Genomic DNA, 24,959 nt, shown 5'->3' on the forward strand with positions numbered 1-24,959 from the left:
CATGTACTGTACAACTGTCTGTTCATGTTCTGATCTTGAAGTTAAATGACAAACATAACATGAATTTCATGGCTGCATCATACATCTTGATATATTGATCATCACTGTAGATACATTTGCATAAAGTTCAGTCTTGGTTTCTTTTAATATGTGTCAGTTTATCATTGATAGGTTTGTTTTTATGTCTCTACTTTATTCAATCGATCAATCCATCTTCATTTATATCTGCAGGTAGTGAGTGCAGCAGGGCTGTATTGTCTTAAATATATTTGTTTATTTACACTGTGGCTTCTAAATGTACAGATTAATTCGATATGTATATGAATTACATTATTGGTAGAGCTTTATTGTTTAATAAATGGCTGATCAAAAAAATAGATCAGGCAGTTTGATTGACAGGACAGATGATCAGAGGGGCGGAGTTTTTACCACCAAAATTAGGACCAGGGCTGAAGTATGGGTAAAGTTTCTCAGTGAAGGAGCAGCCAGTAAAGGAGTAGATAAGAGCTGCAGCATCTACGTCATAAAAGGAGACCAGACCCTCCTCATAATCCACAAACACCCCCACCTTCTGAGGCTGAGACTTCAGAGAGAGACGGACTGGAGGGTCACCCAAAACAAAGTAATAATTTCCTATCAACCATATTATCCAGAAACCATTCTGAGGTGTCCGTGTGATTTCTCCCTTCCTGTTGATCGACTCTCTGGCCACTCCTAAAGTCCAGTCAGTCTTCTCTTTAACTTGAACCTCAAAGTAAAATCTGCCTGAAGACAAACTCTGCTTTCCTAACACATTTGTATAACGTGTAAATCTCTCTGGGTTGTCTGGGAGATTCTTCTTCACGTCGCCGTGATGTACTTGTTTCCCATCATCAGACAGGATGAGTTTAGGATGTGCTGTATCAGGATCAAGAGTCACATCCACTGCATACTGCTGGACTCTCTTCAGCTCGGCCTCAAACAGCTTCTTCATCTGTTTACTGAGCGTCTCCTCCAGCTGAACCACAGCTTTCACCACAGTCCCCTCATATGATGGACGGACGCTGACCTCTGTCCAGTCTTTGGTGGGTGGAGCAGCTTTCAGGGACAATAAGTTTTGGAGGAGGTGGAGGTGGTCTTCAGAGTGTGAGAGCTTCTCCACCTCAGAGCTTCTCTTCTTTAGCTCAGAGATTTCCTGTTCCAGCTCTTTGATGAAGTCTTCAGCCTGTTTCTCTGTTGTTCTTTGCTTCTCTTCAATCGTCTCAATGAGCTCATTCAGGCTTCTCTCAACAGACTCCTTCAGAGCGGTGAAGACCTGAACACCTTCTGCTTTCTCTCTGTCTGCAGCTTCCTTACTGAGGTCAACTGAGTGTTTGATCTCTTCAATCTTCAGTCGTCTCTTCTGGATCATCTCCTGAAGTTCAGCCTCTGTCTTCCCCAGCTCTGCCTTCTTTCCTTCATATGCTTCTTTCAGAGGAACAACATTGTGTGTCTTGTGGTCTAAAATAGAGCAGAACACGCAGACACATGTCTGGTCGGTCTTACAGAACAGCTCCAGAGGTTTATTATGCTTCATACACATCCTGTCTTCCAGGTTCTCCACAGGGTCCATCAGCTGAGTTCGAACTAATCAAAAAGTAACCAAAGAAAACAAAAAATACATCACTTATTGGAATCGTAATACATGCTAACAACACAAATCTATCTGACCACAGTAACTGATAACAACCTGAGACAGAAGGTGACAATGACACATGCTCTGCTGTAATTGTTATGTGGGAGCTTTACAGATAGATTTACACTTTCTGTCAGCATGCCATAACTACAGAAATATTAGAGAGGAATTCTTTCCAAAATGTAAGAAAAAAATTGCCCCTAATTCTGAAGTCTAGCAGAAAGAAAGAAATAACCCCTCATCCTGGGAGAAAAGAACAATGTCACTTCCTGTCCCAGGTAGGACATTGGCAGAAAGACAGACATTTATAAAAAAATATTTCTTATTACCATAATCTACTTACTGCCACCATCCCCTCTAGTTTTATATGTTATTTATTTATATGTCAAATGTCATGAATATTGAATTGAGCCTCACAGTGGATGAAGGCCAGACACACCGGAATCACCAGAAACACCAGAAGCACCAGAAGCACCAGACAGGACTTCAGTTTGGTTCCAGTACAGACATCACAGGGAACTTCTCCTGGTTTGGCAGCTTGTTGCTCTGAGCTGCTGCTGCTGGCTTTCTGTTGAGCTTCCTGTCTGAACTGAGAAACCATCTCAGAGATGAAAGTGTTGATGTGAAGTTTAGGTCTTGTGTAGAAAACCTCTTTACACAGTGGACACAGGTACTGGTCATTACTGTTCCAGTGTTCATTGATGCAGTTTTTGCAGAAGTTGTGTCCACATGGTGTGCTGACTGGATCAGTGAACACATCCAGACAGATGGAGCACAGAAACTGATCTTCAGATAGCAGACAGCTGGCAGCAGACATATCTACACACTATGAGCAAAAGTGAAAAGTGAAATAAATGAATCAATAAATATTAGGTTGTGTTCATTGTGAAAATAGTTTTACAAGGTTCTTGGCAGCTGTCAATCATAATTAAGTTTGATACAGCACATTTATGGCTTTAGATGGAAAATGCAGCATTTGTTGGCACAGTTTCATGATGAGTCTGATTTGCTGTTTCAGCAGTAATTCTACTGCAAGTCATCAATACAATGTAATAAAATATCTGCACATGTATTTCAAATGCAGTGTTCTTGTTTTCTTCATTTATGAAGTTAGTCTAACAGTCATATCAGCAATTACAGTATGTAAAAATGGACATTTCACCTTTATGCACTAAAAAAGCAGATAAGATAAAAAGATCAAAGTCTATCAAAACTTATGAAAACAGCACTTATCTCAGTACTCAGTCAAATAAAGACCCGACTCTGCACAAGTTATTGCCTCATATCATTAATCAACAGACATTAAAATCATTAGTCAAATATTAACATTTTGAATTGAGTCAATAATTTCATCTCTCATTCACCCACAACAGGAGACACTACAGAAAAGTTTGACTTTGGTAAGTTATTCATTTAATGGATTGAAATCTACAAAGAACAATAAAGAAAATCAAGAATCTTAATCTGCCACTGAATAAAACCATAAACCACAGGACGCGTACTGTCCAAGTAAACATAGATAAAGATGCAAAAATCACTACAGATGGATGTAGTGACTCTGCAGAGAGACCAGACAAAGATGTCCACTATACTGTCATGCTTTACTTTATTTCTACAAAGTCTAAATAAATCACTCAGTTATTAAAATCATCAATGCCTACTCTAACCTCTGACTATTTAATAAATGGGAACCAAACAACTATTGTACCATTGTATTAGTGTGGCAAGTGATTGGGGTTACAGAGAATTCATCAAAACAATCCAACTTCCACATCCTGGGGGTTTTACTCAAAGAAAATGATATCCTCTGATCAGTACCACTAACCCAAAACTATATTTATTAATAGTAGCAAAAAACATGGGCTATTAAAAGAGCAGTTAATTTATCATGTGCAGTTTCCAATAAAAGGGCAATAACTTGATTAGCACAAACAAAATACTATTAAAAGTGAGCTAATCAATCAGAGGGGTGAACTAAGGGTCAGTCAAACATCAGCGAGTGGCTCCGGGATATAAGAGACTCTATGTGGACCTTATCTGCCTTCTAGCAGCATTTACCTGAAGCTTAACACTCATTCACTACCAGTGCAGCATGACAGGATGAGTAACATACCGTAATGATCCACAAGAGGAGAGCAGCCGAGAGAGAGAGAGAGAGAGAGAGAGAGAGAGAGAGAGAGAGAGAGAGAGAGAGAGAGGAGAATGGAGGACCTAAAGGAGCATAAATCAGTTACAATACGCATCAGAATAAGTTAAACAACGAGGGAAGCAGATACATAAAGAAGCTTTGCATACGTGTCGTGTTCAGTGAAGTCAGGGGAGCAGGAACAAGGCGTGTACCGAGTGTCACAGAGAACGTCCTGAAACTGGTTTTATTAGGGTTAGACTAACTATTTACTATTACTATATTTCACTATTTTTCCTGTCATGTTTTCACCTTTTCATATAATAGTTGTATTTTCTTCTCTCCTGTAGTTGTTAAAGAATCAGATGAGGAAGTTGAGAGGTGTGTGCAGTCTGTCCCTGCCTTTATCAAACTGTCCTCTCTCTGATGTGTGCTGTTATGCTGCCCTCTGCTGGACACAGGAGGGAAACACAGACAACTTGTACAATCCAGTTACCTAACTATAAACTTGGCCTGAAATGTGCTGCTGCTCGTCTTTTGGGCAAAGTGAGGTGGGTCGTCTTGTTTTTTCCTCTGCAGCACAGCAGCCACTGCAATTTTGAAGGAGAAGCAAAAATCCTGCTTTAATGTAGAAAAATAAGAACTTAATATTCTTTCAATTTTCTTTTATATGTGAAAAATGTAAAGCTTAATATATCAAATTGTGGCACATTCTAGTGAACAGGTCGTCTATTTTATCAAAAGGAATAGATGGTATTTCATGTAAATGTCTGGTTGGGTTCAGAAATAAAAATGTCAAATTATATTTTAGTTTTTGTGATTTGATATGAATGGAAAAGATTCTGTTAAATCAGCGTATGATATCATCTCATATAGATCACTGGCTCCTGAATTGACTCGTGGCAGACTTTGTGATACAGACAAATAATGAATAGTTGTACATTGAATCAATATATCATGAAGAAACTTGTCATTTACACCCCTACTTGTACTGTCAATACACTGTAGACTCCAAATGTACTAATTGATTTACTTATTAACCACTTTATTATTGGCAGTACTTTGTTGTTTAATAAATTGCTGATCATAAAAAATCAATCAGGCAGCTCATCTAGTCAATCCTTATTTGTCCCTGAGCTATAGAAGACTACCACTGAGTGCACACAGTGACTCAAGACTCGGTTCCCTTCTCATGTGATCATATCCCACACAGTTAATCGGCTCTGATGGTCATAAAGAGGTCTTGGAAAACTGAGAATCTCACGGTTCAGACAACAACAAAAAAGAGAAAAGCTTGCTATCATCAACAATGTTCCTTCAAATGTGCTTCCATTGTGTGGTTCAGACCAACCAAAGAGGTCTGATCTTTAGCAAGAGGCAGACACAGAAGACTTGATCAGTTGTCCAAAGGTAGTTTATTATTATAAAAAGTGCCACGTGTAACCAAAAAGATGTATGAAACAAAAAGAAAGGAACAATTAAACAATTAACTTCACTCATAAGCATAACTGAAATAAAGCAAAAGTAACATGTACACAGCCACACTCTACCAGAGCAGTCTCACAGCTACTGCTTATATAAAGCCCTCCATCAGTCCGCACTCTGAGTGAAGCTGGACTATACCACTCCTCAGGGAAGTCCTGAGTCCCTCCTGACACAGCTAAGTAACAACAAGATTAACATTTGCCAGCCTTCAAATGACATCACTTTTATACAGACTCCCTATATTACATCTGCAACCAAACTCAAATCAATTCACCCACCACCCCTCCACATGGGTCTAGCCTAGTGACATCACTAATGATGTCACCAGTCTATAAATTCAGGAAACTGTAGGCCACCTCCTCTGTTTGTCTCCTGAGCACATGGTAAGTATGGTGAGTTAAAACCTGAAGAGTTCGGTTTAGACCTGCTCTATGTGTAAAGTGCCTTGAGATAACTTTGTTGTGATTTGGCGCTATACAAATAAAGATTGATTGATTGAGTAACAAAGAAAGAAAATACTAAACTTATGACCTCAAACTAAACTAATAAACTGTAACTAAACTTAAAAATGCGTTTTATTTTAACTAAAAGTTTGCTGAGATGTAACTTATAACCAAATATACTGCAAACACACAAAGAAACCCGGGATAGTAAGTGTCTGCAAAGTTTGATTACTGACTAATTTATGGTCTAAACCAGAGGTGTCAAACTCATTTTCATTCAAGGGCCACATACAGCCCAATCTGATCTCATGTGGGAGAAGAAAAAGAATACGCAAATGAAGGAAGGAAGGAAGGAAGGAAGGAAGGAAGGAAGAGAAGGAGGAGAAGTAAGAGAATACAGGAAGGAAGGAAGGGAAGACAGATGGAAGGAAAGAAGGAAGGAAGATAAGATAGGGAGGAAGAAAGGAAGGACAGACAGAAGGAAAGAAAAGAGGAAGAAGGAAACTGGGCCGAATTGGACCTCGGCGGGCCGCTTCTGGCCCACAAGCCGCATGTTTGACACCCCTGGTCTAAACCAACAACTATAATTAAATTAAGTTGTGGTACAAATGTGGTCAATGGGGACAAATGGTGTGATCTCACCAGACCGAGCTCCAACCAGTCAATCACCTCTCATTGATACTTACTGACAGCAGTTATATCATATTGTAAAACCTCATAAACCCAATCAATATGTTTAAGTAGAACATGAACTGTACAACTGTAAAGAGAACATATGTTCATCCTTTATAACAGAAACACATACTCTACTCTGTCTGTTCATGCTCTGATTTTGAAGTTAAATGACAAACATAACATGAATTTCATGGCTGCATCATACGTCTTGATATATTGATCATCACTGTAGATACATTTGCATAAAGTTCAGTCTTGGTTTCTTTTAATATGTGTCAGTTTATCATCAATAGGTTTGTGTTTATGTCTCTACTTTATTCAATTGATCAATCCATCTTCATTTATATCTGCATGTAGTGAGTGCAGCAGTGGCAGTTTTGTCTTAAATATACTTTGTTTATTTACACTGTGGATTAAAAATGTACAGATTAATTTGATATTTTTATGAATTACATTATTGGTAGTGCTTCATTGTTTAGTAAATGGCTGATCAAAAAAATAGATCAGGCAGTTTGATTGACAGGAGAGATGATCAGAGGGGCGGGGTTTTTACCACCATAATTAGGACCAGGGCTGAAGTATGGGTAGAGTTTCTCAGTGAAGGAGCAGCCAGTAAAGGAATAGATAAGTGCTACAGCATCTACGTCATAAAAGGAGACCAGACCCTCCTCATAATCCACAAACACCCCCACCTTCTGAGGAGGAGACTTCAGAGAGAGACGGACTGGAGGGTTATTACAAGCACTGTACTCATTTCCATGTCTCAAAGTTGTAGTCCAGAAACCATCCTCAGGTCTCAGTGTGATGTGTCCCTTCCTGTTGATTGACTCTCTGGCCACTCCTAAAGTCCAGTCAGTCTTCTCGTTAACCTGAACCTCAAAGTAAAATTTGCCTGAAGACAAACTCTGCTTTCCTAATACATGTACATAATGTGTAAATCTATTTGGGTTGTCTGGGAGACACTTCCACACATCACCATGATGTACTTGTTTCCCATCATCAGACAGGATGAGTCTAGGATATGCTGTATCAGGATCAAGAGTCACATCCACTGCATACTGCTGGACCCTCTTCAGCTCAGCTTCAGCGAGCAGCTTCTTCATCTGTTTACTGAGCGTCTCCTCCAGCTGAGCCACAGCTTTCACCAAAGTCCCCTCATATGATGGTGGACGGACGCTGACCTCTGTCCAGTCTTTGGTGGGTGGAGCAGCTTTCAGGGACAGGAAGTTTTGGAGGAAGTGGTGGTGGTCTTCACAATGTGAGAGCTTCTCCACCTCAGAGCTTCTCTTCTTCAGCTCAGAGATTTCCTGTTCCAGCTCTTTGATGAAGTCTTCAGCCTGTTTCTCTGTTGTACTTTGCTTCTCTTCAATCGTCTCAATGAGTTCATTCAGGCTTCTCTCAACAGTCTCCTTCAGAGTGGTGAAGACCTGAACACCTTCTGCTTTCTCTCTGTCTGCAGCTTCCTTACTGAGGTCAACTGAGTGTTTGATCTCTTCAATCTTCAGTCGTCTCTTCTGGATCATCTCCTGAATTTCAGCCTCTGTCTTCCCCAGCTCTGCCTTCTTTCCTTCATATTCTTCTTTCAGAGGAACAACATCATGTGTCTTGTGGTCTAAAATAGAGCAGAACACGCAGACAAATGTCTGGTCGGTCTTACAGAACAGCTCTAGAGGTTTATTGTGCTTCATACACATCCTGTCTTCCAGGTTCTCCACAGGGTCCATCAGCTGATGTCTTTCCTCATGTGAAGATGTTGGATAAGGTTCCTGGTGTGTTCGAACTAACAAAAATACAACCAAAGAAAAAACATACATCACTTATTGAAATCGTAATACATGCTAACAGCACAAATTAGAAACAGGTTTGGCATTACATAGACAGTATACTGAGGCAGAATATCTGACCACAGTAACTGAGAACAACCTGAGACAGAAGGTGACAATGACACATGCTCTGCTGTCATTGTTATGCGGGAGCTTTACAGATAGATTTACACTTTCTATAAGCATGCCATAACTACAGAAATATTAGAGAGGAATTCTTTCCAAAATGTAAGAAAAAATTGCCCCTAATTCTGAAGTCTAACAGAAAGAAAGAAATAACCCCTCATCCTGGGAGAAAAGAACAATGTCACTTCCTGTCCCAGGTAGGACATTAGCATAAAGACAGACATTCATAAAAAATACTTCTTATTACCATAATCTACTTACTGTCACCATCCCCTCTAGTTTTATATGTTATTGTGTCAAATGTCATGAATATTGAATTGAGCCTCACAGTGGATGAAGGCCAGACACACTGGAATCACCAGAAACACCAGAAGCACCAGACAGGACTTCAGGGCCTTCAGTTTGGTTCCAGTACAGACGTCACAGGGAACTTCTCCTGGTTTGGCAGCTTGTTGCTCTGAGCTGCTGCTGCTGGCTTTCTGTTGAGCTTCCTGTCTGAACTGAGAAACCATCTCAGAGATGAAAGTGTTGACTTCAAGTTCAGGTTTTGAGGTGAAAACCTTTTTACACATTGGACACAGGTACTGGTCATTACTGTTCCAGTGTTCATTGATGCAGTTTTTGCAGAAGTTGTGTCCACATGGTGTGGTGACTGGATCAGTGAACACATCCAGACAGATGGAGCACAGAAACTGATCTTCAGATAGCAGACAGCTGGCAGCAGACATATCTACACACTGAGAGCAAATGTGAAAAGTGAAATAAATGGATCAATAAATATTAGGTTGAGTTCATTGTGAAAATAGTTTTACGAAGTTCTTGGTAGTTGTCAATCATAATAAAGTTTGATACAGCACATTTATGGCTTTAGATGGAAAATGCAGCATTTGTTGGCACAGTTTCATGATGAGTCTGATTTACAGTGTAGTAAAATTTCTGCACATGTATTTCAAATGCAGTGTTATTGTTTGCTTCATTTATGAAGTTAGCCTAACAGTCATATCAGCAATTACAGTATGTAAAAATTGACATTTCACCAAGCAGATGAGATAAAAATATCAAAGTTTATCAAAACTTATGAAAACAGTACTCAGTCAAATAAAGACCAGACTCTGCACAAGCTATTGCCTCATATCATCATCACTCTATGTGGACCTTATCTGGCTTCTAGCAGCATTTACCTGAAGCTTAACACTCATTCACTACCAGTGCAGCATGACAGCATGAGTACGAGATAAAGAGGAACATACCGTAATGATCCACAAGAGGAGAGCAGCCGAGAGAGAGAGAGAGAGAGCGGAGAATGGAGGATCTAAAAGAGCATAAATCAGTTCAAGCAGATACATAAAGAAGCTTTGCATACCTGTGGTGTTCAAGGAAGTCAGATGAGCAGGAACAGGGCGTGTACCGAATGCAACAACCTGTTTTTCTGCATTGTGTCATGTGTGTGTCTTAACTGTTGTAAACACCTAAGTCTCAGGCATTTTGTTAAATCAGACACCTTATAGGGGTCATCAAAGGTTATCAGTCGTCTTTGAAGGGTTTCTGTCCTTTATTACTTTACGACTTCACATTTGTTGTACTTGATCACTTTATCACCATGTCTAATTCAAACTTTCACTGGGTTGCTGGGGAGAACGACTGTGTGTCCTTCTCCATGCTGGCATGTACTGAGTAAAAGAGAAAGATTCATCACTTCGTCGTCTGTGCTTTTCTTCAGAGAAACTTCTACTTCACTGCTTTGGTGGAAAATGGGTAAGAGAGTGTCCTGAAACGCCTCTCAGATTTTATATTTCACCTGTCTGAAAATGATTGGCTGGTGATGGATGGATCATTCAAGACATGCAGCAACACATATATTAATAAACCAGAAAGGAATATACTATATACACTCTCCTACATCAGTATAGAGGGAATACTTCACCTCAGTAGTCCTCCTCCTCCCTCACCACAGGTACTATCCAACTGTAAAGGGTTAAAAAAAACTGCAGCATATGTATTTGAAAGATGATATAAAGGAAATTTAAAAGATGTTTGAAAAAGTCAGTTCATTAAGGGACTATGTTACAGTTGATTTAAATGCCAATTACAGTGTACTTTACTGGTTACAGTGGTTGTGTAATACTAAAAGATGTCAGCAGAGGGCGCATAGCGGTTAAGAGGAAAATAATCCTGCAGCCGAGTGGAAAGGAGACTAATGTTGTCTGCCTCTGTGTTAATATATACAGCGACTTCTCCTAACACCCATCAAGTTAGGGGGCAATAAAACTCACATCAACATGTATAATTGTGAGATACCTACATTTCTTTTGAATTGTGTCAATTCTGAGATCACCAGAATCTGGTCTTCCTCTCATCATCCAGATCTCAGCTCTGCCTTTATTCATCACCACCACCAGTATCTAGACTGTAACAGGGGATATACCATTATAGATATGATGACATCATGATGGGGTCTAATCACCACAGACTTTACCACATTTCTTCATTATATGCATGTTCAATAAAAGAAATGTCGCTTCAAAAATGAATTCCCCTCCTGATTGAATTGAACTCCTGTTATCTTCTTTTTCTGCAGTGTTGGTTTATTTCAGCTCTGAAAGAATCAGTCAGTCCAAAGTTCAGCTCACTGTAATATTTTAACTTGTTCATGTATTTCTAATTTGATTTCCTCCTTTCTTTTAACTGCTGCTGAATCAGGCGATCTGTAATGAGCTGACATTCTTAAAGCAGTGTGCTCTCTTCCTTCATGTAGCCTAATAATCATTACTGATGTGCAATAATTTACAATTGCAATAAACTTACTGTAATTCTTGTATTTTATTCTATCTTAAAACATTAACCCTTTATAAAACAAGGAGAGATGCATTGCCCCAGGTCAGGTTTTAGCAAGTTGCTGTTTCACCAGTAGATGGAACATATAATAATGAGGAAGTTATTTATAAGATGATGAAGTTGAGAGGTGTGTGCAGTCTGTCCCTACCTTTATCAAACTGTCCTCTCTCTGATGTGTGCTGTTATGCTGCCCTCTGCTGGACACAGGAGGGAAACACAGACAACTTGTACAAACCAGTTACCAAACTATAAACTTGGCCTGAAATGTGCTGCTGCTCGTCTTTTGGGCAAAGTGAGGTGGGTCGTCTTGTTTTTTCCTCTGCAGCACAGCAACCACTGCAATTTTGAAGGAGAAGCAAAAATCCTGCTTTAATGTAGAAAAATAAGAACTTAATATTCTTTCAATTTTCTTTTATATGTGAAAAATGTAAAGCTTAATATATCAAATTGTGGCACATTCTAGTGAACAGGTCGTCTATTTTATCAAAAGGAATAGATTGTATTTCATGTAAATGTCTGGTTGGGTTCAGAAATAAAAATGTCAAATTATATTTTAGTTTTTGTGATTTGATATGAATGGAAAAGATTCTGTTAAATCAGCGTATGATATCATCTCATATAGATCACTGGCTCCTGAATTGACTCGTGGCAGACTTTGTGATACAGACAAATAATGAATAGTTGTACATTGAATCAATATATCATGAAGAAACTTGTCATTTACACCCCTACTTGTACTGTCAATATACTGTAGACTCCAAATGTACAGATTGATTTACTTATTAAACACTTCATTATTGGCAGTACTTCGTTGTTTAATAAATTGCTGATCATAAAAAAATAAATCAGGCAGTTTGATTGACAGGAAAGATGATGCTGATGCTGCTTTTAAAACAATTTTAAAGATATTTTTAACAGCTCATCGAGTCAATCCTTATTTGTCCCTGAGCTATATAGAAGACTACCACTGAGTGCACACAGTGACTCAAGACTCTGTTCTCATCTCATGTGATTATATCCCACACAGTTAATCGGCTCTGATGGTCATAAAGAGGCCTTGGAAAACTGAGAATCTCACGGTTCAGACAACAACAAAAAAGAGAAAAGCTTGCTATCATCAACAATGTTCCTCCGGTTCATACTGACTTTAAAAGATCTCCTTCAAATGTGCTTTCATTGTGTGGTACAGGCCAACCAAAGACGTCTGATCTTTAGCAGGAGGCAGACACAGAAGGCTTGATCAGTTGTCCAAAGGTAGTTTATTATTATTAAAAGTGCCACATGTAACAAAAAAGATGTACGAAACAAAAAGAAAGGAAAAATTAAACAATTAACTTCACTCATAAGCATAACTGAAATAAAGCAAAAGTAACATGTACACAGCTACTCTACCAGAGCAGTCTCACAGCTACTGCTTATATAAAGCCCTCCATCAGCCCACACTGTGAGTGAAGCTGGACTATACCACTCCTCAGGTAAGTCCTGAGTCCCTCCTGACACAGCTAAGTACCAACAAGATTAACATTTGCCAGCCTTCAAATGACATCACTTTTATACAGACTCCCTATATTACATCTGCAACCAAACTCAAATCAATTCACCCTCCATCCCTCCACATGGGTCTAGCCTAGTGACATCACTAATGATGTCACCAGTCTATACATTCAGGAAACTGTAGGACACCTCCTCTGTTTGTCTCCTGAGCACATGGTAAGTATGGTGAGTTAAAACCTGAAGAGTTCAGTTTAGACCTGCTCTATGTGTAAAGTGCCTTCAGATGACTCTGTTGTGATTTGGCGCTATACAAATAAAGATTGATTGATTGAGTAACAAAGAAAGAAAATACTAAACTTATGACCTCAAACTAAACTAATAAACTGTAACTAAACTTAAAAATGTGTGTTTTATTTTAACTAAAAGTTTGCTAAGATGTAACTTATAACCAAATATACTGCAAACACACAAAGAAACCCGGGATAGTAAGTGTCTGCAAAGTTTGATTACTGACTAATTTATGGTCTAAACCAGGGATGTCAAACTCATTTTCATTCAAGGGCCACATACAACCCAATCTGATCTCATGTGGGAGAAGAAAAAGAATACGCAAATGAAGGAAGGAAGGAAGGAAAAGAAGGAGGAGAAGTAAGAGAATACAGGAAGGAAGGAAGGGAAGACAGATGGAAGGAAAGAAGGAAGGAAAATAAGATAGGGAGGAAGAAAGGAAGGACAGACAGGAGGAAAGAAAAGAGGAAGAAGGAAACTGGGCCGGATTGGACCTCGGCGGGCCACTTCTGGCCCACAGGCCGCATGTTTGACACCCCTGGTCTAAACCAACAAACAAGTATAATTAAATTAAGTTGTGGTACAAATGTGGTCAATGGGGACAAATGGTGTGCTCTCACCCATCGTGCCACACCTCTCTCAGACCGAGCTCCAACCAGTCAACCACCTCCCATTGATACTTACTGACAGCAGTTATATCATATTGTAAAACCTCATAAACCCAATCAATATGTTTAAGTAGAACATGAACTGTACAACTGTAAAGAGAACATATGTTCATCCTTTATAACAGAAACACATACTCTACTCTGTCTGTTCATGCTCTGATCTTGAAGTTAAATGACGAACATAACATGAGATTCATGGCTGCATCATACACTTTGATATATTGATCATCACTGTAGATACATTTGCATAAAGTTCAGTCTTGGTCTCTTTTAATATGTGTCAGTTTATCATCGATAGGTTTGTTTTTATGTCTGTACTTTATTCAAATCGATCAATCCATCTTCATTATCTGCATGTAGTGAGTGCAGTGGCAGTCTTGTCTTAAATATATTTTGTTTACTTACACCGTGTATAAATTATATTATTGGTAGTGCTTTAATGTTTAATAAATGGCTGATCAAAAAAAAAAAAGATCAGGCAGTTTGATTGACAGAAGAGATGATCAGAGGGGCGTAGTTTGTACCACCATAATTAAAACTAGGACCGAGTAATGGGTAGAGTTTCTCAGTGAAGGACCAGCCAGTAAAGGAGTAGATAAGAGCTGCAGCATCTACGTCATAAAAGGAGACCAGACCCTCCTCATAATCCACAAACACCCCCACCTTCTGAGGACGAGACTTCAGAGAGAGACGGACTGGAGGATCAGCCGAAGCTACGAAATAATTTCCTGACGACCATACTGTCCAGAAACCATTCTCAGGGCCCAGTGTGATGTTTCCCTTCCTGTTGATCAACTCTCTGGCCACTCCTAAATCCCAGTCAGTCTTCTCTTTAACCTGAACCTCAAAGTAAAATCTGCCTGAAGACAAACTCTGCTTTCCTAACACAAAAATATAAAAAGAAAATCTCTCTGGGTTGTCTGGGAGATTCTTTTTCACATCACTATCATATACTTGTTTCCCATCATCAGACAGGATGAGTTGAGGATGTGCTGTATCAGGATCAAGAGTCACATCCACTGCATACTGCTGGACCCTCTTCAGCTCAGCCTCAAACAGCTTCTTCATCTGTTTACTGAGCGTCTCCTCCAGCTGAGCCACAGCTTTCACCACAGTCCCCTCATATGATGGTGGACGGACACTGACCTCTGTCCAGTCTTTGGTGGGTGGAGCAGCTTTCAGGGACGGGAAGTTTAGGAGGAGGTGGAGGTGGTCTTCAGAGTGTGAGAGCTTCTCCACCTCAGAGCTTCTCTTCTTCAGCTCAGAGATTTCCTGTTCCAGCTCTTTGATGAAGTCTTCAGCCTGTTTCTCTGTTGTTCTTTGCTTCTCTTCAATCGTCTCAATGAGCTCATTCAGGCTTCTCTCAACAGACTCCTTCAGAGCGGTGAAGACCTGAACACCTTCTGCTTTCTCTCTGTCTGCAGCTTCCTCACTGAGGTCAACTGAGTGTTTGATCTCTTCAATCTTCAGTCGTCTCTTCTGGATCATCTCCCGAATTTCAGCCTCTGTCTTCCCCAGCTCTGCCTTCTTTCCTTCATATTCTTCTTTCAGAGGAACAACATCATGTGTCTTGTGGTCTAAAATAGAGCAGAGTGCACAGACATATGTCAGGTCGGTCTTACAGAACAGCTCCAGTGGTTTATTGTGTTTCATACACATCCTGTCTTCCAGGTTCTCAACAGGGTCCATCAGCTGAATTCGAACTAATCAAAATGTAACCAAAGAAAACAAAAAATACATCACTTATTGGAATGGTAATACATGCTAACAACACAAATTCAAAACAGGTTTGGCCTTACACAGACAGTATACTGAGGCAGAATATCTGACCACAGTAACTGAGAATAACCTGAGACAGAAGGTGACAGTGACACATGTTCTACTGTCATTGTTATGTGGGAGCTTTACAGATAGATTTACACTTTCTATAAGCATGCCATAACTACAGAAAAAGGGACATGGGACCCCTCTCCCACAGACCCACCACCAGTGAGAGGGGCCAAAGGGGTCGGGTGCGCTGTGAGCTGGGCAGCGGCCGAAGGCGGGGACCTTGGCGGTCCGATCCTCGGCTGCAGAAGCTAGCTCTAGGGACGTGGAACATCACCTCTCTGGTGGGGAAGGAGCCTGAGCTGGTGCGTGAGCTTGAGAAGTTCCGGCTAGATATAGTCGGCCTCACCTCGACGCACAGCAAGGGCTCTGGAACCAGTCTCCTCGAGAGGGGTTGGACTCTCGTCCACTCTGGAGTTGCCACTGGTGTCAGGCGCCGGGCAGGGGTGGCAATACTTATTGCCCCCCGGCTTGGTGCCTGTATGTTGGAGTTTACCCCGGTAGACGAGAGGGTGGCCTCCCTCCGCCTTCGGGTGGGGGGACGGATCCTGACTGTTGTTTGTGCCTACGGTCCAAACAGCAGTTCAGAGTATCCAGCCTTTTTGGACTCCTTGGAGGGGGTGCTGGAAAACACTCCCCCTGGGAATTCCCTCGTTCTGCTGGGGGACTTCAACGCCCATGTTGGTAGCGACAGTGAGACCTGGAAGGGTGTGATTGGGAGGAACGGCCCCCCTGATCTGAACCCGAGCGGTGTTCTGTTGTTGGACTTCTGTGCTCGTCACGGATTGTCCATAACGAACACCATGTTCAAGCATAAGGGTGTCCATATGTGCACTTGGCACCAGGACACCCTAGGCCGCAGTTCGATGATTGACTTTGTAGTCGTGTCGTCGGACTTGCGGCCGCATGTCTTGGACACTCGGGTGAAGAGAGGGGCGGAGCTGTCAACTGATCACCACCTGGTGGTGAGTTGGCTCCGATGGTGGGGGAGGATGCCGGGCAGACCTGGCAGGCCCAAACGCATTGTGAGGGTCTGCTGGGAACGTCTGGCAGAGTCTCCTGTCAGAGAGAGTTTCAACTCACACCTCCGGGAGAGCTTCGACCATGTGCCGGGGGAGGCGGGGGACATTGAGTCCTAGTGGGCCATGTTCCGTGCCTCCATTGTTAAGGCGGCCGACCGGAGCTGTGGCCGCAAGGTGGTCGGTGCCTGTTGGGGCGGCAATCCCCGAACCCGCTGGTGGACACCGGCGGTGAGGGATGCCGTCAAGCTGAAGAAGGAGTCCTATAGGGCCTTTTTGGCCTGTAGGACTCCGGAGGCAGCAGACGGGTACCGGCAGGCCAAGCGGAATGCAGCTAGGGCGGTCGCTGAGGCAAAAACCCGGACATGGGAGGAGTTCGGTGAGGCCATGGAAAAAGACTTCCAGACGGCTTCGAAGAGATTCTGGACCACCATCCGGCGTCTCAGGAGGGGGAAGCAGTGCACCGTAAACACTGTGTACGGTGGGGACGGTGTGCTGCTGACCTCGACTCGGGACGTTGTGGATCGGTGGAAGGAATACTTCGAAGACCTCCTCAATCCCACCAACACGCCTTCTGGTAAGGAAGCAGGGCCTGGGGGCTCGGGTGTGGGCTCTCCTATCTCTGGGGTGGAGGTCGCCGAGGTGGTTAAAAAGCTCCTCGGTGGCAGGGCCCCGGGGGTGGATGAGATCCGCCCCTGGATGCTGTGGGGCTGTCATGGTTGACACGACTCTGCAGCATCGCGTGGACATCGGGGGCAGTGCCTCTGGATTGGCAGACTGGGGTGGTGGTCCCTCTTTTTAAGAAGGGGGACCGGAGGGTGTGTTCCAATTACAGGGGAATCACACTCCTCAGCCTCCCTGGTAAGGTCTATTCGGGGGTGCTGGAGAGGAGGGTCCATCGGATAGTCGAATCTCGGATTCAGGAGGAGCAGTGTGGTTTTCGTCCGGGCCGTGGAACAGTGGACCAGCTCTACACCCTCTGCAGGATCTTTGAGGGTGCATGGGAGTTTGCCCAACCAGTCCACATGTGTTTTGTGGACTTGGAGAAGGCATTCGACCGTGTCCCTCGGGGGATTCTGTGGGGGGTTCTCCGGGAATACGGGGTATCGGACTCCCTGATAAGGGCCGTCCGTTCCCTGTATGACCGGTGTCAGAGCTTGGTCCGCATTTCCGGCAATAAGTCGGACTTGTTTCCGGTGAGAGTTGGACTCCGCCAGGGCTGCCCTTTGTCACCGATCCTGTTCATAATTTTTATGGACAGGATTTCTAGGCGCAGCCAGGGTGTAGAGGGGGTCCAGTTTGGTGACCTCAGGATTGGGTCACTGCTTTTTGCAGATGATGTGGTCCTGTTGGCTTCATCAGACCGCGACCTCCAACTCTCACTGGATCGGTTCGCCGCCGAGTGTGAAGCGGCCGGGATGAGAATCAGCACCTCCAAATCCGAGGCCATGGTCCTCAACCGGAAAAGGGTGGAGTGCACTCTTCGGGTCGGGGATGAGATTCTGCCTCAAGTGGAGGAGTTCAAGTACCTCGGGGTCTTGTTCACGAGTGAGGGAAGGATGGAACGGGAGATCGACAGGCGGATCGGTGCGGCGTCTGCAGTAATGCGGACTCTGCACAGATCCGTTGTGGAGAAGAGAGAGCTGAGCCGAAAGGCGAAGCTCTCAATTTACCAGTCGATCTTCGTTCCTACCCTCACCAATGGTCATGAGCTTTGGGTAGTGACCGAAAGAACAAGATCGCGGGTACAAGCGGCCGAAATGAGCTTCCTCCGTAGGGTGGCTGGGCTCTCCCTTAGAGATAGGGTGAGAAGCTCAGTTATCCGGAGGGAGCTCGGAGTAGACCCGCTGCTCCTCCACGTCGAGAGGAGCCAGATGAGGTGGTTTGGGCATCTAATCAGGATGCCTCCCGGACGCCTCCCTGGTGAGGTGTTCAGGGCACGTCCCACCGGTAGGAGACCTCGGGGAAGACCCAGGACACGCTGGAGAGACTATGTCTCTCGGCTGGCCTGGGAACGCCTCGGGATCCCCCGGGAAGAGCTGGACGAAGTGGCTGGGGAGAGGGAAGTCTGGGCTTCCCTGCTTAGGCTGCTGCCCCCGCGACCCGACTCCGGATAAGCGGTAGAAGATGGATGGATGGATGGATGGAACTACAGAAATATTAGAGAGGAATTCTTTCCAAAATGTAAGAAAAAATTGCCCCTAATTCTGAAGTCTAAGAGAAAGAAAGAAATAACCCCTCATCCTGGGAGAAAAGAACTGTCACTTCCTGTCCCAGGTAGGACATTGGCAGAAAGACAGACATTTATAAAAAAAATATTTCTTATTACCATAATATACTTACTGCCACCATCCCCTCTAGTTTTATATGTTATTTATTTATATGTCAAATGTCATGAATATTGAATTGAGCCTCACAGTGGACGAAGGCCAGACACACCGGAATCACCAGAAACACCAGAAGCACCAGAAGCACCAGACAGGACTTCAGTTTGGTTCCAGTACAGACATCACAGGGAACTTCTCCTGGTTTGGCAGCTTGTTGCTCTGAGCTGCTGCTGCTGGCTTTCTGTTGAGCTTCCTGTTTGAACTGAGAAACCATCTCAGAGATGAAAGTGTTGATGTGAAGCTCAGGCCTTGTGATGAAAACCTCTTTACACAGTGGACACAGGTACTGGTCATTACTGTTCCAGTGTACATTGATGCAGTTTTTGCAGAAGTTGTGTCCACATGGTGTGCTGACTGGATCAGTGAACACATCCAGACAGATGGAGCACAGAAACTGATCTTCAGATAGCAGACAGCTGGCAGCAGACATATCTACACACTGAGAACAAAAGTGAAAAGTGAAATAAATGGATCAATAAATATTAGGTTGTGTTTATTGTGAAAATAGTTTTACGAGGTTCTTGGCAGTTGTCAATCATAATTAAGTTTGATACAGCACATTTATGGCTTTAGATGGAAAATGCAGCATTTGTTGGCACAGTTTCATGATGAGTCTGATTTGCTGTTTCAGCAGTAATTCTACTGCAAGTCATCAGTACAATGTAGTAAAATATCTGCACATGTATTTCAAATGCAGTGTTCTTGTTTTCTTCATTTCTGAAGTTAGCCTAACAGTCATATCAGCAATTACAGTATGTAAAAATGGACATTTCACCTTTATGCACTAAAAAAGCAGATAAGATAAAAAGATCAAAGTCTATCAAAACTTATGAAAACAGCACTTATCTCAGTACTCAGTCAAATAAAGACCCGACTCTGCACAAGTTATTCATTAATCAACAGATATTAAAATCATTAGTCAAATATTAACATTTTGAATTGAGTCAATAATTTCATCTCTCATTCACCCACAACAGGAGACACTACAGAAAAGTTTGACTTTGGTAAGTTATTCATTTAATGGATTGAAATCTACAAAGAACAATAAAGAAAATCAAGAATCTTAATCTGCCACTGAATAAAACCATAAACCACAGGACGCGTACTGTCCAAGTAAACATGGATAAAGATCACAGATGGATGTAGTGACTCTGCAGAGAGACCAGACAAAGATGTCCACTATACTGTCATGCTTTACCTTATTTCTACAAAGTCCAAATAAATCACTCAGTTATTAAAATCATCAATGCCTACTCTAACCTCTGACTATTTAATAAATGGGAACAAATCAACTATTGTACCATTGTATTAGTGTGGCAAGTGATTGGGGTTACAGGGAATTCATCAAAACAATCCAACTACCACATTGTGGGGGTTTTACTCAGAGAAAATGATATCCTCTGTCCAGTACCACTAACCCAAAAGACAAACAGGTTCATAACACCAACAGGAGAGAGATGTGGTCCGATATAGCAAAAAACATAGTATTGAAAGAGTAGTGAATTGATGATGTACAGTTACCAATAAAAGGGCAATAACTTGATTAGCACAAACACAATACTATTAAAAGTGAGCTAATCAAGCAGAGGGGTGAACTAAGGGTGATGACACACAAGAGAGGAGACACCAGCACCAAAGAGCCACCAACACTTTAGTCCCCCAGCTTCTGGAGACGTACAAAATTATTAAAAAATGCTGACACAGCAGCCATTTAAAATCCTCCTGTCAGTGTGGAAACCAATGAGAATAAAGATTAAACACAATCACCCAGGAAGCAACATGATTGTGTACAAAATAAACTGAATGATAAAAAATTAGGAACCCCAAACAACAGAAGGAAACACTTTAAAATAGCTCTGAGAATGCAACAAATATTGTACATGTTCAACAAACGTCAGTCAGTGGCTCCGGGAGATAAGAGACTCTATGTGGACCTTTTCTGGCTTCTAGCAGCATTTACCTGAAGCTTAACACTCATTCATTACCAGTGCAACATGACAGGATGAGTACGAGATAAAGAGGAACAAACCGTTATGATCCACAAGAGGAGAGCAGCCGAGAGAGAGAGAGAGAGAGAGAGAGAGAGAGAGAGAGAGAGAGAGAGAGAGAGAGAGAGAGCCTTCGAGGCATTTCCTGGTTGCGTCACCAGCTGTTCCCGCCCATAAGACGAGAAAGACGCCACGACCGAAAAGACGGTGAAAAAGCTGACAAAATTATAAGAGAGAAGAAAGGAGAAGAATAAAGGAAAGGAGAAGAAAGAAGGAAAACACACAAGAGAAAGAATAATAAAATAATAATAATCTGTAAATAGTTATTTCTGATGTAATTTTTGTAAATAGTTAAATGTTTCATCACTTGATAATAAAAGAAAATATTTAATCCCTTGTTCTTCCTGAACAGTAGCACTTTATGCCGTTTGTTAACCCTGTTATAAATTGTACTTAAGTTGTAAATACTAAATGGAATAGACAACGTGTAACAATTGACAATATTTTTTATTTTATAACATTAACATAAAATCACCACTTCTTTTTCGCCTGGTGGGGCTGGACCTTCCCCTCCAGGCCCATCTTTTCCAGTATTGTTCTAAACACAGAGGGAAGCAAGAGAAAAGGTAAACACAGGGATGCTATGCTAACAGACAAAAGGGTTCTAATATAGCAAAAAATTATCATAATAATGAAGTATAACATATAATAGTGACAATCCCAAACGTAGCTCTTTATTAAAATCTAAATTTGTTCATCTTAGTCTATATATATATATATGTGTGTATATATGTATATATATAAATATAAGTAAATATATATATAAGTACATATATATAAGTATATATATAAATATAAAAAAATAAGTCAAGTAATAAAATATAAGTAATTAGTAAAAGTATAAGTAGTAATAAGTACAAATAATTAAATAAAACAAACCAATACTTACACTTGAATGAAAAGTCTTCACCTGTTGGTGTCGCCATTGTTGTGTTTTCGCGCCACTGAACAGCGCCGCGCAAAGGATCTTGGGATCTGGGAGGCCGCGAAGGATAGTAGCGGTGCATCCTCGAAAAAGAGGGAAAAGAAGGCCGCATTTCAAGGCTGCATTTGAAGGAGTCTTCGAATTGGGACAGCCTTCGCGCGGCGTTGTGACGTAATCGGCCTCTAAATGCGTACTTCGAGGATGCAGCCTCGCAATTGGGACCAAATTGGGACACAGTCATAAAGAAGCTTTGCAAACCTGTGGTGTTCACGGAGGTCATGTGAGCAGGAACAAGGCGTGTACCGAGTGTCACAGAGAGCGTCTTGAAACTGGTTTTATTAGGGTTAGACTAACTATTTACTATTACTATATTTCACTATTTTTCCTGTCATGTTTTAACCTTTTCATATAATACTTGCATTTTCTTCTCTCCTGTAGTTGTGAAAGAATCAGATGAGGAAGTTGAGGTGTATGCAGTCTGGCCCTGCCTTTAGCAAACTGTCCTCTCTCTGATGTCTGCTGTTATGCTGCCCTCTGCTGGACACAAGAGGGAAACACAGACAACTTGTACAAACCTCAGTGACTTTGAGAGGAAGACTCTGGTAGCAAAATAAAACACTTCCACACACAGTTTCTTCTTCTGCACAGGATTTAACTGCAGTGATACTGTATAGCAGAGTAGTTTCACTTTACAGCATCTGTTTTAGTCTCTGACATACATCCACATTTTCTGTCTTTTAGGAAGAAAGTTGAGGACTTAATGATGGACTAAGTCACATGTTTAAAACAATATATCATGAACTTGTTATGAGGCTTTTTAAACAATTTTATTTGGTAATTATTCAAACACAGATCAGCCAATGAAAGAATACAAACATTGAAATAATATAATCAATGAAGATTTAAAAATGAGTTGATTAATTTTGATTTAATACACAAATCATATTTTTGAATAAGCAACAGCATTCAAAGGATTTTTACAAATATTCAATAAATCTAAAATATTCAGCAAATTAAAAGAGTAATATGAAATCAGGCTGTAACTGAATTTTATTGTTCTGTTCATTGTCAAACCTTAAAAGCTAAAAGACACACGATAAAATATTGAAGCTCACTATATTGAATTTTATGACTGCATCAATACATATACTGAAAAACTATAACTATAGATATAGATATATTGAACATCACTGTAGATATATTTCCCTAACATTCAGTCTTGATACACACTTGGTATCTTTACAAACTTTGAGATGTTCACTAGATTTTAAAGCTCTGTTGATTTGAACAAAGTTTCTCTTCAAATGTTTCTCATGATGGATCCATCAACTATGAAGAGATTAATGAATGAATAATGGGAGGATACTGAAGCAGTAAAAAGACAAGTTTAAGGTAAAATACTAATTTCTAAATGCAATTATTGTTGTATGGTCTCTAATCTACTGACTGCTAGTATAGACTACTCTGCATATTTACACAGAGGATGTAAAACTTAATAATTAACACATGAAGTAAATCAATTGTTGGTGCTGCTTAATAAGTTGCTGATCATAGAAACTAGATCAGACAGTTTGATTGACAGGACAGATGATCAGAGGGGCGGAGTTTGTACCACCATAATTATTACGGGGATTGAAGTATGGGTAGAGTTTCTCAGTGAAGGAGCAGCCAATAAAGGAGTAGATAAGAGCTGCAGCATCTACGTCATAAAATGAGACCAGACCCTCCTCATAATCCACAAACACCCCCACCTTCTGAGGCTGAGACTTCAGGGAGAGATCGACTGGATGATTATTACAAGCACTGTACTCATTTCCATTTCTCAAAATTATAGTCCAGAAACCATTCTGAGGGCTCGCTATGATGTCTCCCTTCCTGTTGATCGACTCTCTGGCCACTCCTACAATCCACTCAGTCTTCTCTTTAACCTGAACCTCAAAGTAAAATCTGCCTGAAGAGAAACTCTGCTTTCCTAAAACACCATAGTATTTAGCAATTCTCTTTGGGTTGCGTGGGAACTTTTTCTTCACTTGATCATGATTAACTTTACAATTATTTGACACGATGAGATTAGGATGTGCTGTATCAGGATCAAGAGTCACATCCACTGCATACTGCTGGACCCTCTTCAGCTCAGCCTCAAACAGCTTCTTGGCAGACATATCTACATACAGAGAACACATGTGAAAATATATTTATTGTATGCGAAGTATCACAATTGTGCAAAAAACATAATCTTGAGTTCTGTAGTTAATTTCACTTAATTCCAAGTCACTTCAATCAGACCTATCATAATTGGTGGGCCCCAAGGGACCAATCTTTCTCCGTCTGAATGCTGAGTGTACTTAAGTGAAAGTAAAAAAACTTAGAATCTAAGATGTTCAATGTCATGAAAATACACACATTGTTTATGTCTCAGAGACCTAACAGGAAGAGCGCCCTCTAACACGTTGTCACTGTTTCCTTATAAAATGACCGCAGGTCATCAGTAGGGAGCAGGAAGGAGTAAACTTTTTTTTCTACCTCCAGTGAGTTTGAAATTAATAACTGATCACTTGTTACGACCCCTCCCTTTCTGCTCGCCATCATGCAGGGTTGTTAGGGCAATTTCTGTATATTTCTTATAATCAATAAAAAGTCATGTTTGGATCCAAACCAACAATGAACTGATCTACTAACATGTATTGTATGTGTATCAAAGTCTGATATATCTTGTTCCTCTGTTGTTGTTAAGGAGCTATTAAAAACACATCAGTGAGTCAAACCGCTGCACTGACTGTCATGTTCCTTCATTATAAAGAGTTTGATCACATTAGTTTGTTTAGAAATGGCTCCAAAAACTAATAATAGTGATCATGTTTTCAGAGAGCAGTTCTGAGTAAAGCAGACACTACTGAGCATGTGCAGCTTTGAGCAGCTTTACCTTCACTCTGACTGTTGTCAGTCAGAGGCTGAGAGGGGGAAGGTCCTCTGTTCTCTGAAGACTCCTTATCATTATCATTAATATTATCTGGCACATAGAGAAAAGACACAGACATAAATTCAAATTTTAGTAAGCCTGTATTAAATTAGCATTAGCACTTCACATCACCATAAAAGACCTGAGATGTAAATTAAAGTCACTAAATCTGCTGCAG

The 24,959-nt window shown here is 41.3% G+C and overlaps 3 protein-coding genes across 3 annotated transcripts; all 3 read right to left on the reverse strand.

The window, feature by feature from the left end:
* Nucleotides 1-379: 379 nt before the first annotated feature.
* On the reverse strand, nt 380-2,471 carry LOC128377318 (E3 ubiquitin-protein ligase TRIM21-like). The gene is made up of 2 exons (XM_053337252.1): nt 2,210-2,471; nt 380-1,479 (listed from the first exon to the last, which is right to left on the reverse strand). The coding sequence occupies exons 1-2, from the start codon at nt 2,469-2,471 to the stop codon at nt 380-382; spliced, it is 1,362 nt and encodes a 453-aa protein (XP_053193227.1).
* A 4,414-nt stretch (nt 2,472-6,885) lies between these two features.
* On the reverse strand, nt 6,886-9,032 carry LOC128377328 (E3 ubiquitin-protein ligase TRIM39-like; the record flags this gene model as incomplete). The annotated part of the gene is made up of 2 exons (XM_053337262.1): nt 6,886-8,162; nt 8,660-9,032. Coding segments are annotated over 2 exons (1,650 nt in total), but the record flags the coding sequence as incomplete, so codon positions are not given.
* A 4,969-nt stretch (nt 9,033-14,001) lies between these two features.
* Nucleotides 14,002-22,283, reverse strand: LOC128367777 (E3 ubiquitin-protein ligase TRIM39-like). Its single transcript, XM_053328429.1, has 3 exons — nt 22,081-22,283; nt 19,018-19,288; nt 14,002-15,193 (listed from the first exon to the last, which is right to left on the reverse strand). Exons 2-3 carry the CDS (start codon nt 19,277-19,279, stop codon nt 14,091-14,093), a joined length of 1,365 nt encoding a protein of 454 aa, XP_053184404.1. The 5' UTR covers nt 19,280-19,288; nt 22,081-22,283; the 3' UTR covers nt 14,002-14,090.
* Nucleotides 22,284-24,959: the final 2,676 nt, after the last annotated feature.

This window comes from Scomber japonicus, chromosome 2 (assembly GCF_027409825.1).
Source record: "Scomber japonicus isolate fScoJap1 chromosome 2, fScoJap1.pri, whole genome shotgun sequence".
Lineage (NCBI taxonomy): Eukaryota > Metazoa > Chordata > Actinopteri > Scombriformes > Scombridae > Scomber > Scomber japonicus.

Bases quoted from the DNA above. Each gene is read 5' to 3' on its own strand.
- LOC128367777 (XM_053328429.1), bottom strand. From the start codon at position 19,279: ATGTCTGCTGCCAGCTGTCTGCTATCTGAAGATCAGTTTCTGTGCTCC. The intron at 15,194-19,017 runs GCAGCTCAGAGC...GCTCTATTTTAG, and splicing joins TCAACAGAAAGCCAGCAGCA to ACCACAAGACACATGATGTT.
- LOC128377318 (XM_053337252.1), bottom strand. From the start codon at position 2,471: ATGTCTGCTGCCAGCTGTCTGCTATCTGAAGATCAGTTTCTGTGCTCC. The intron at 1,480-2,209 runs GCAGCTCAGAGC...GCTCTATTTTAG, and splicing joins TCAACAGAAAGCCAGCAGCA to ACCACAAGACACACAATGTT.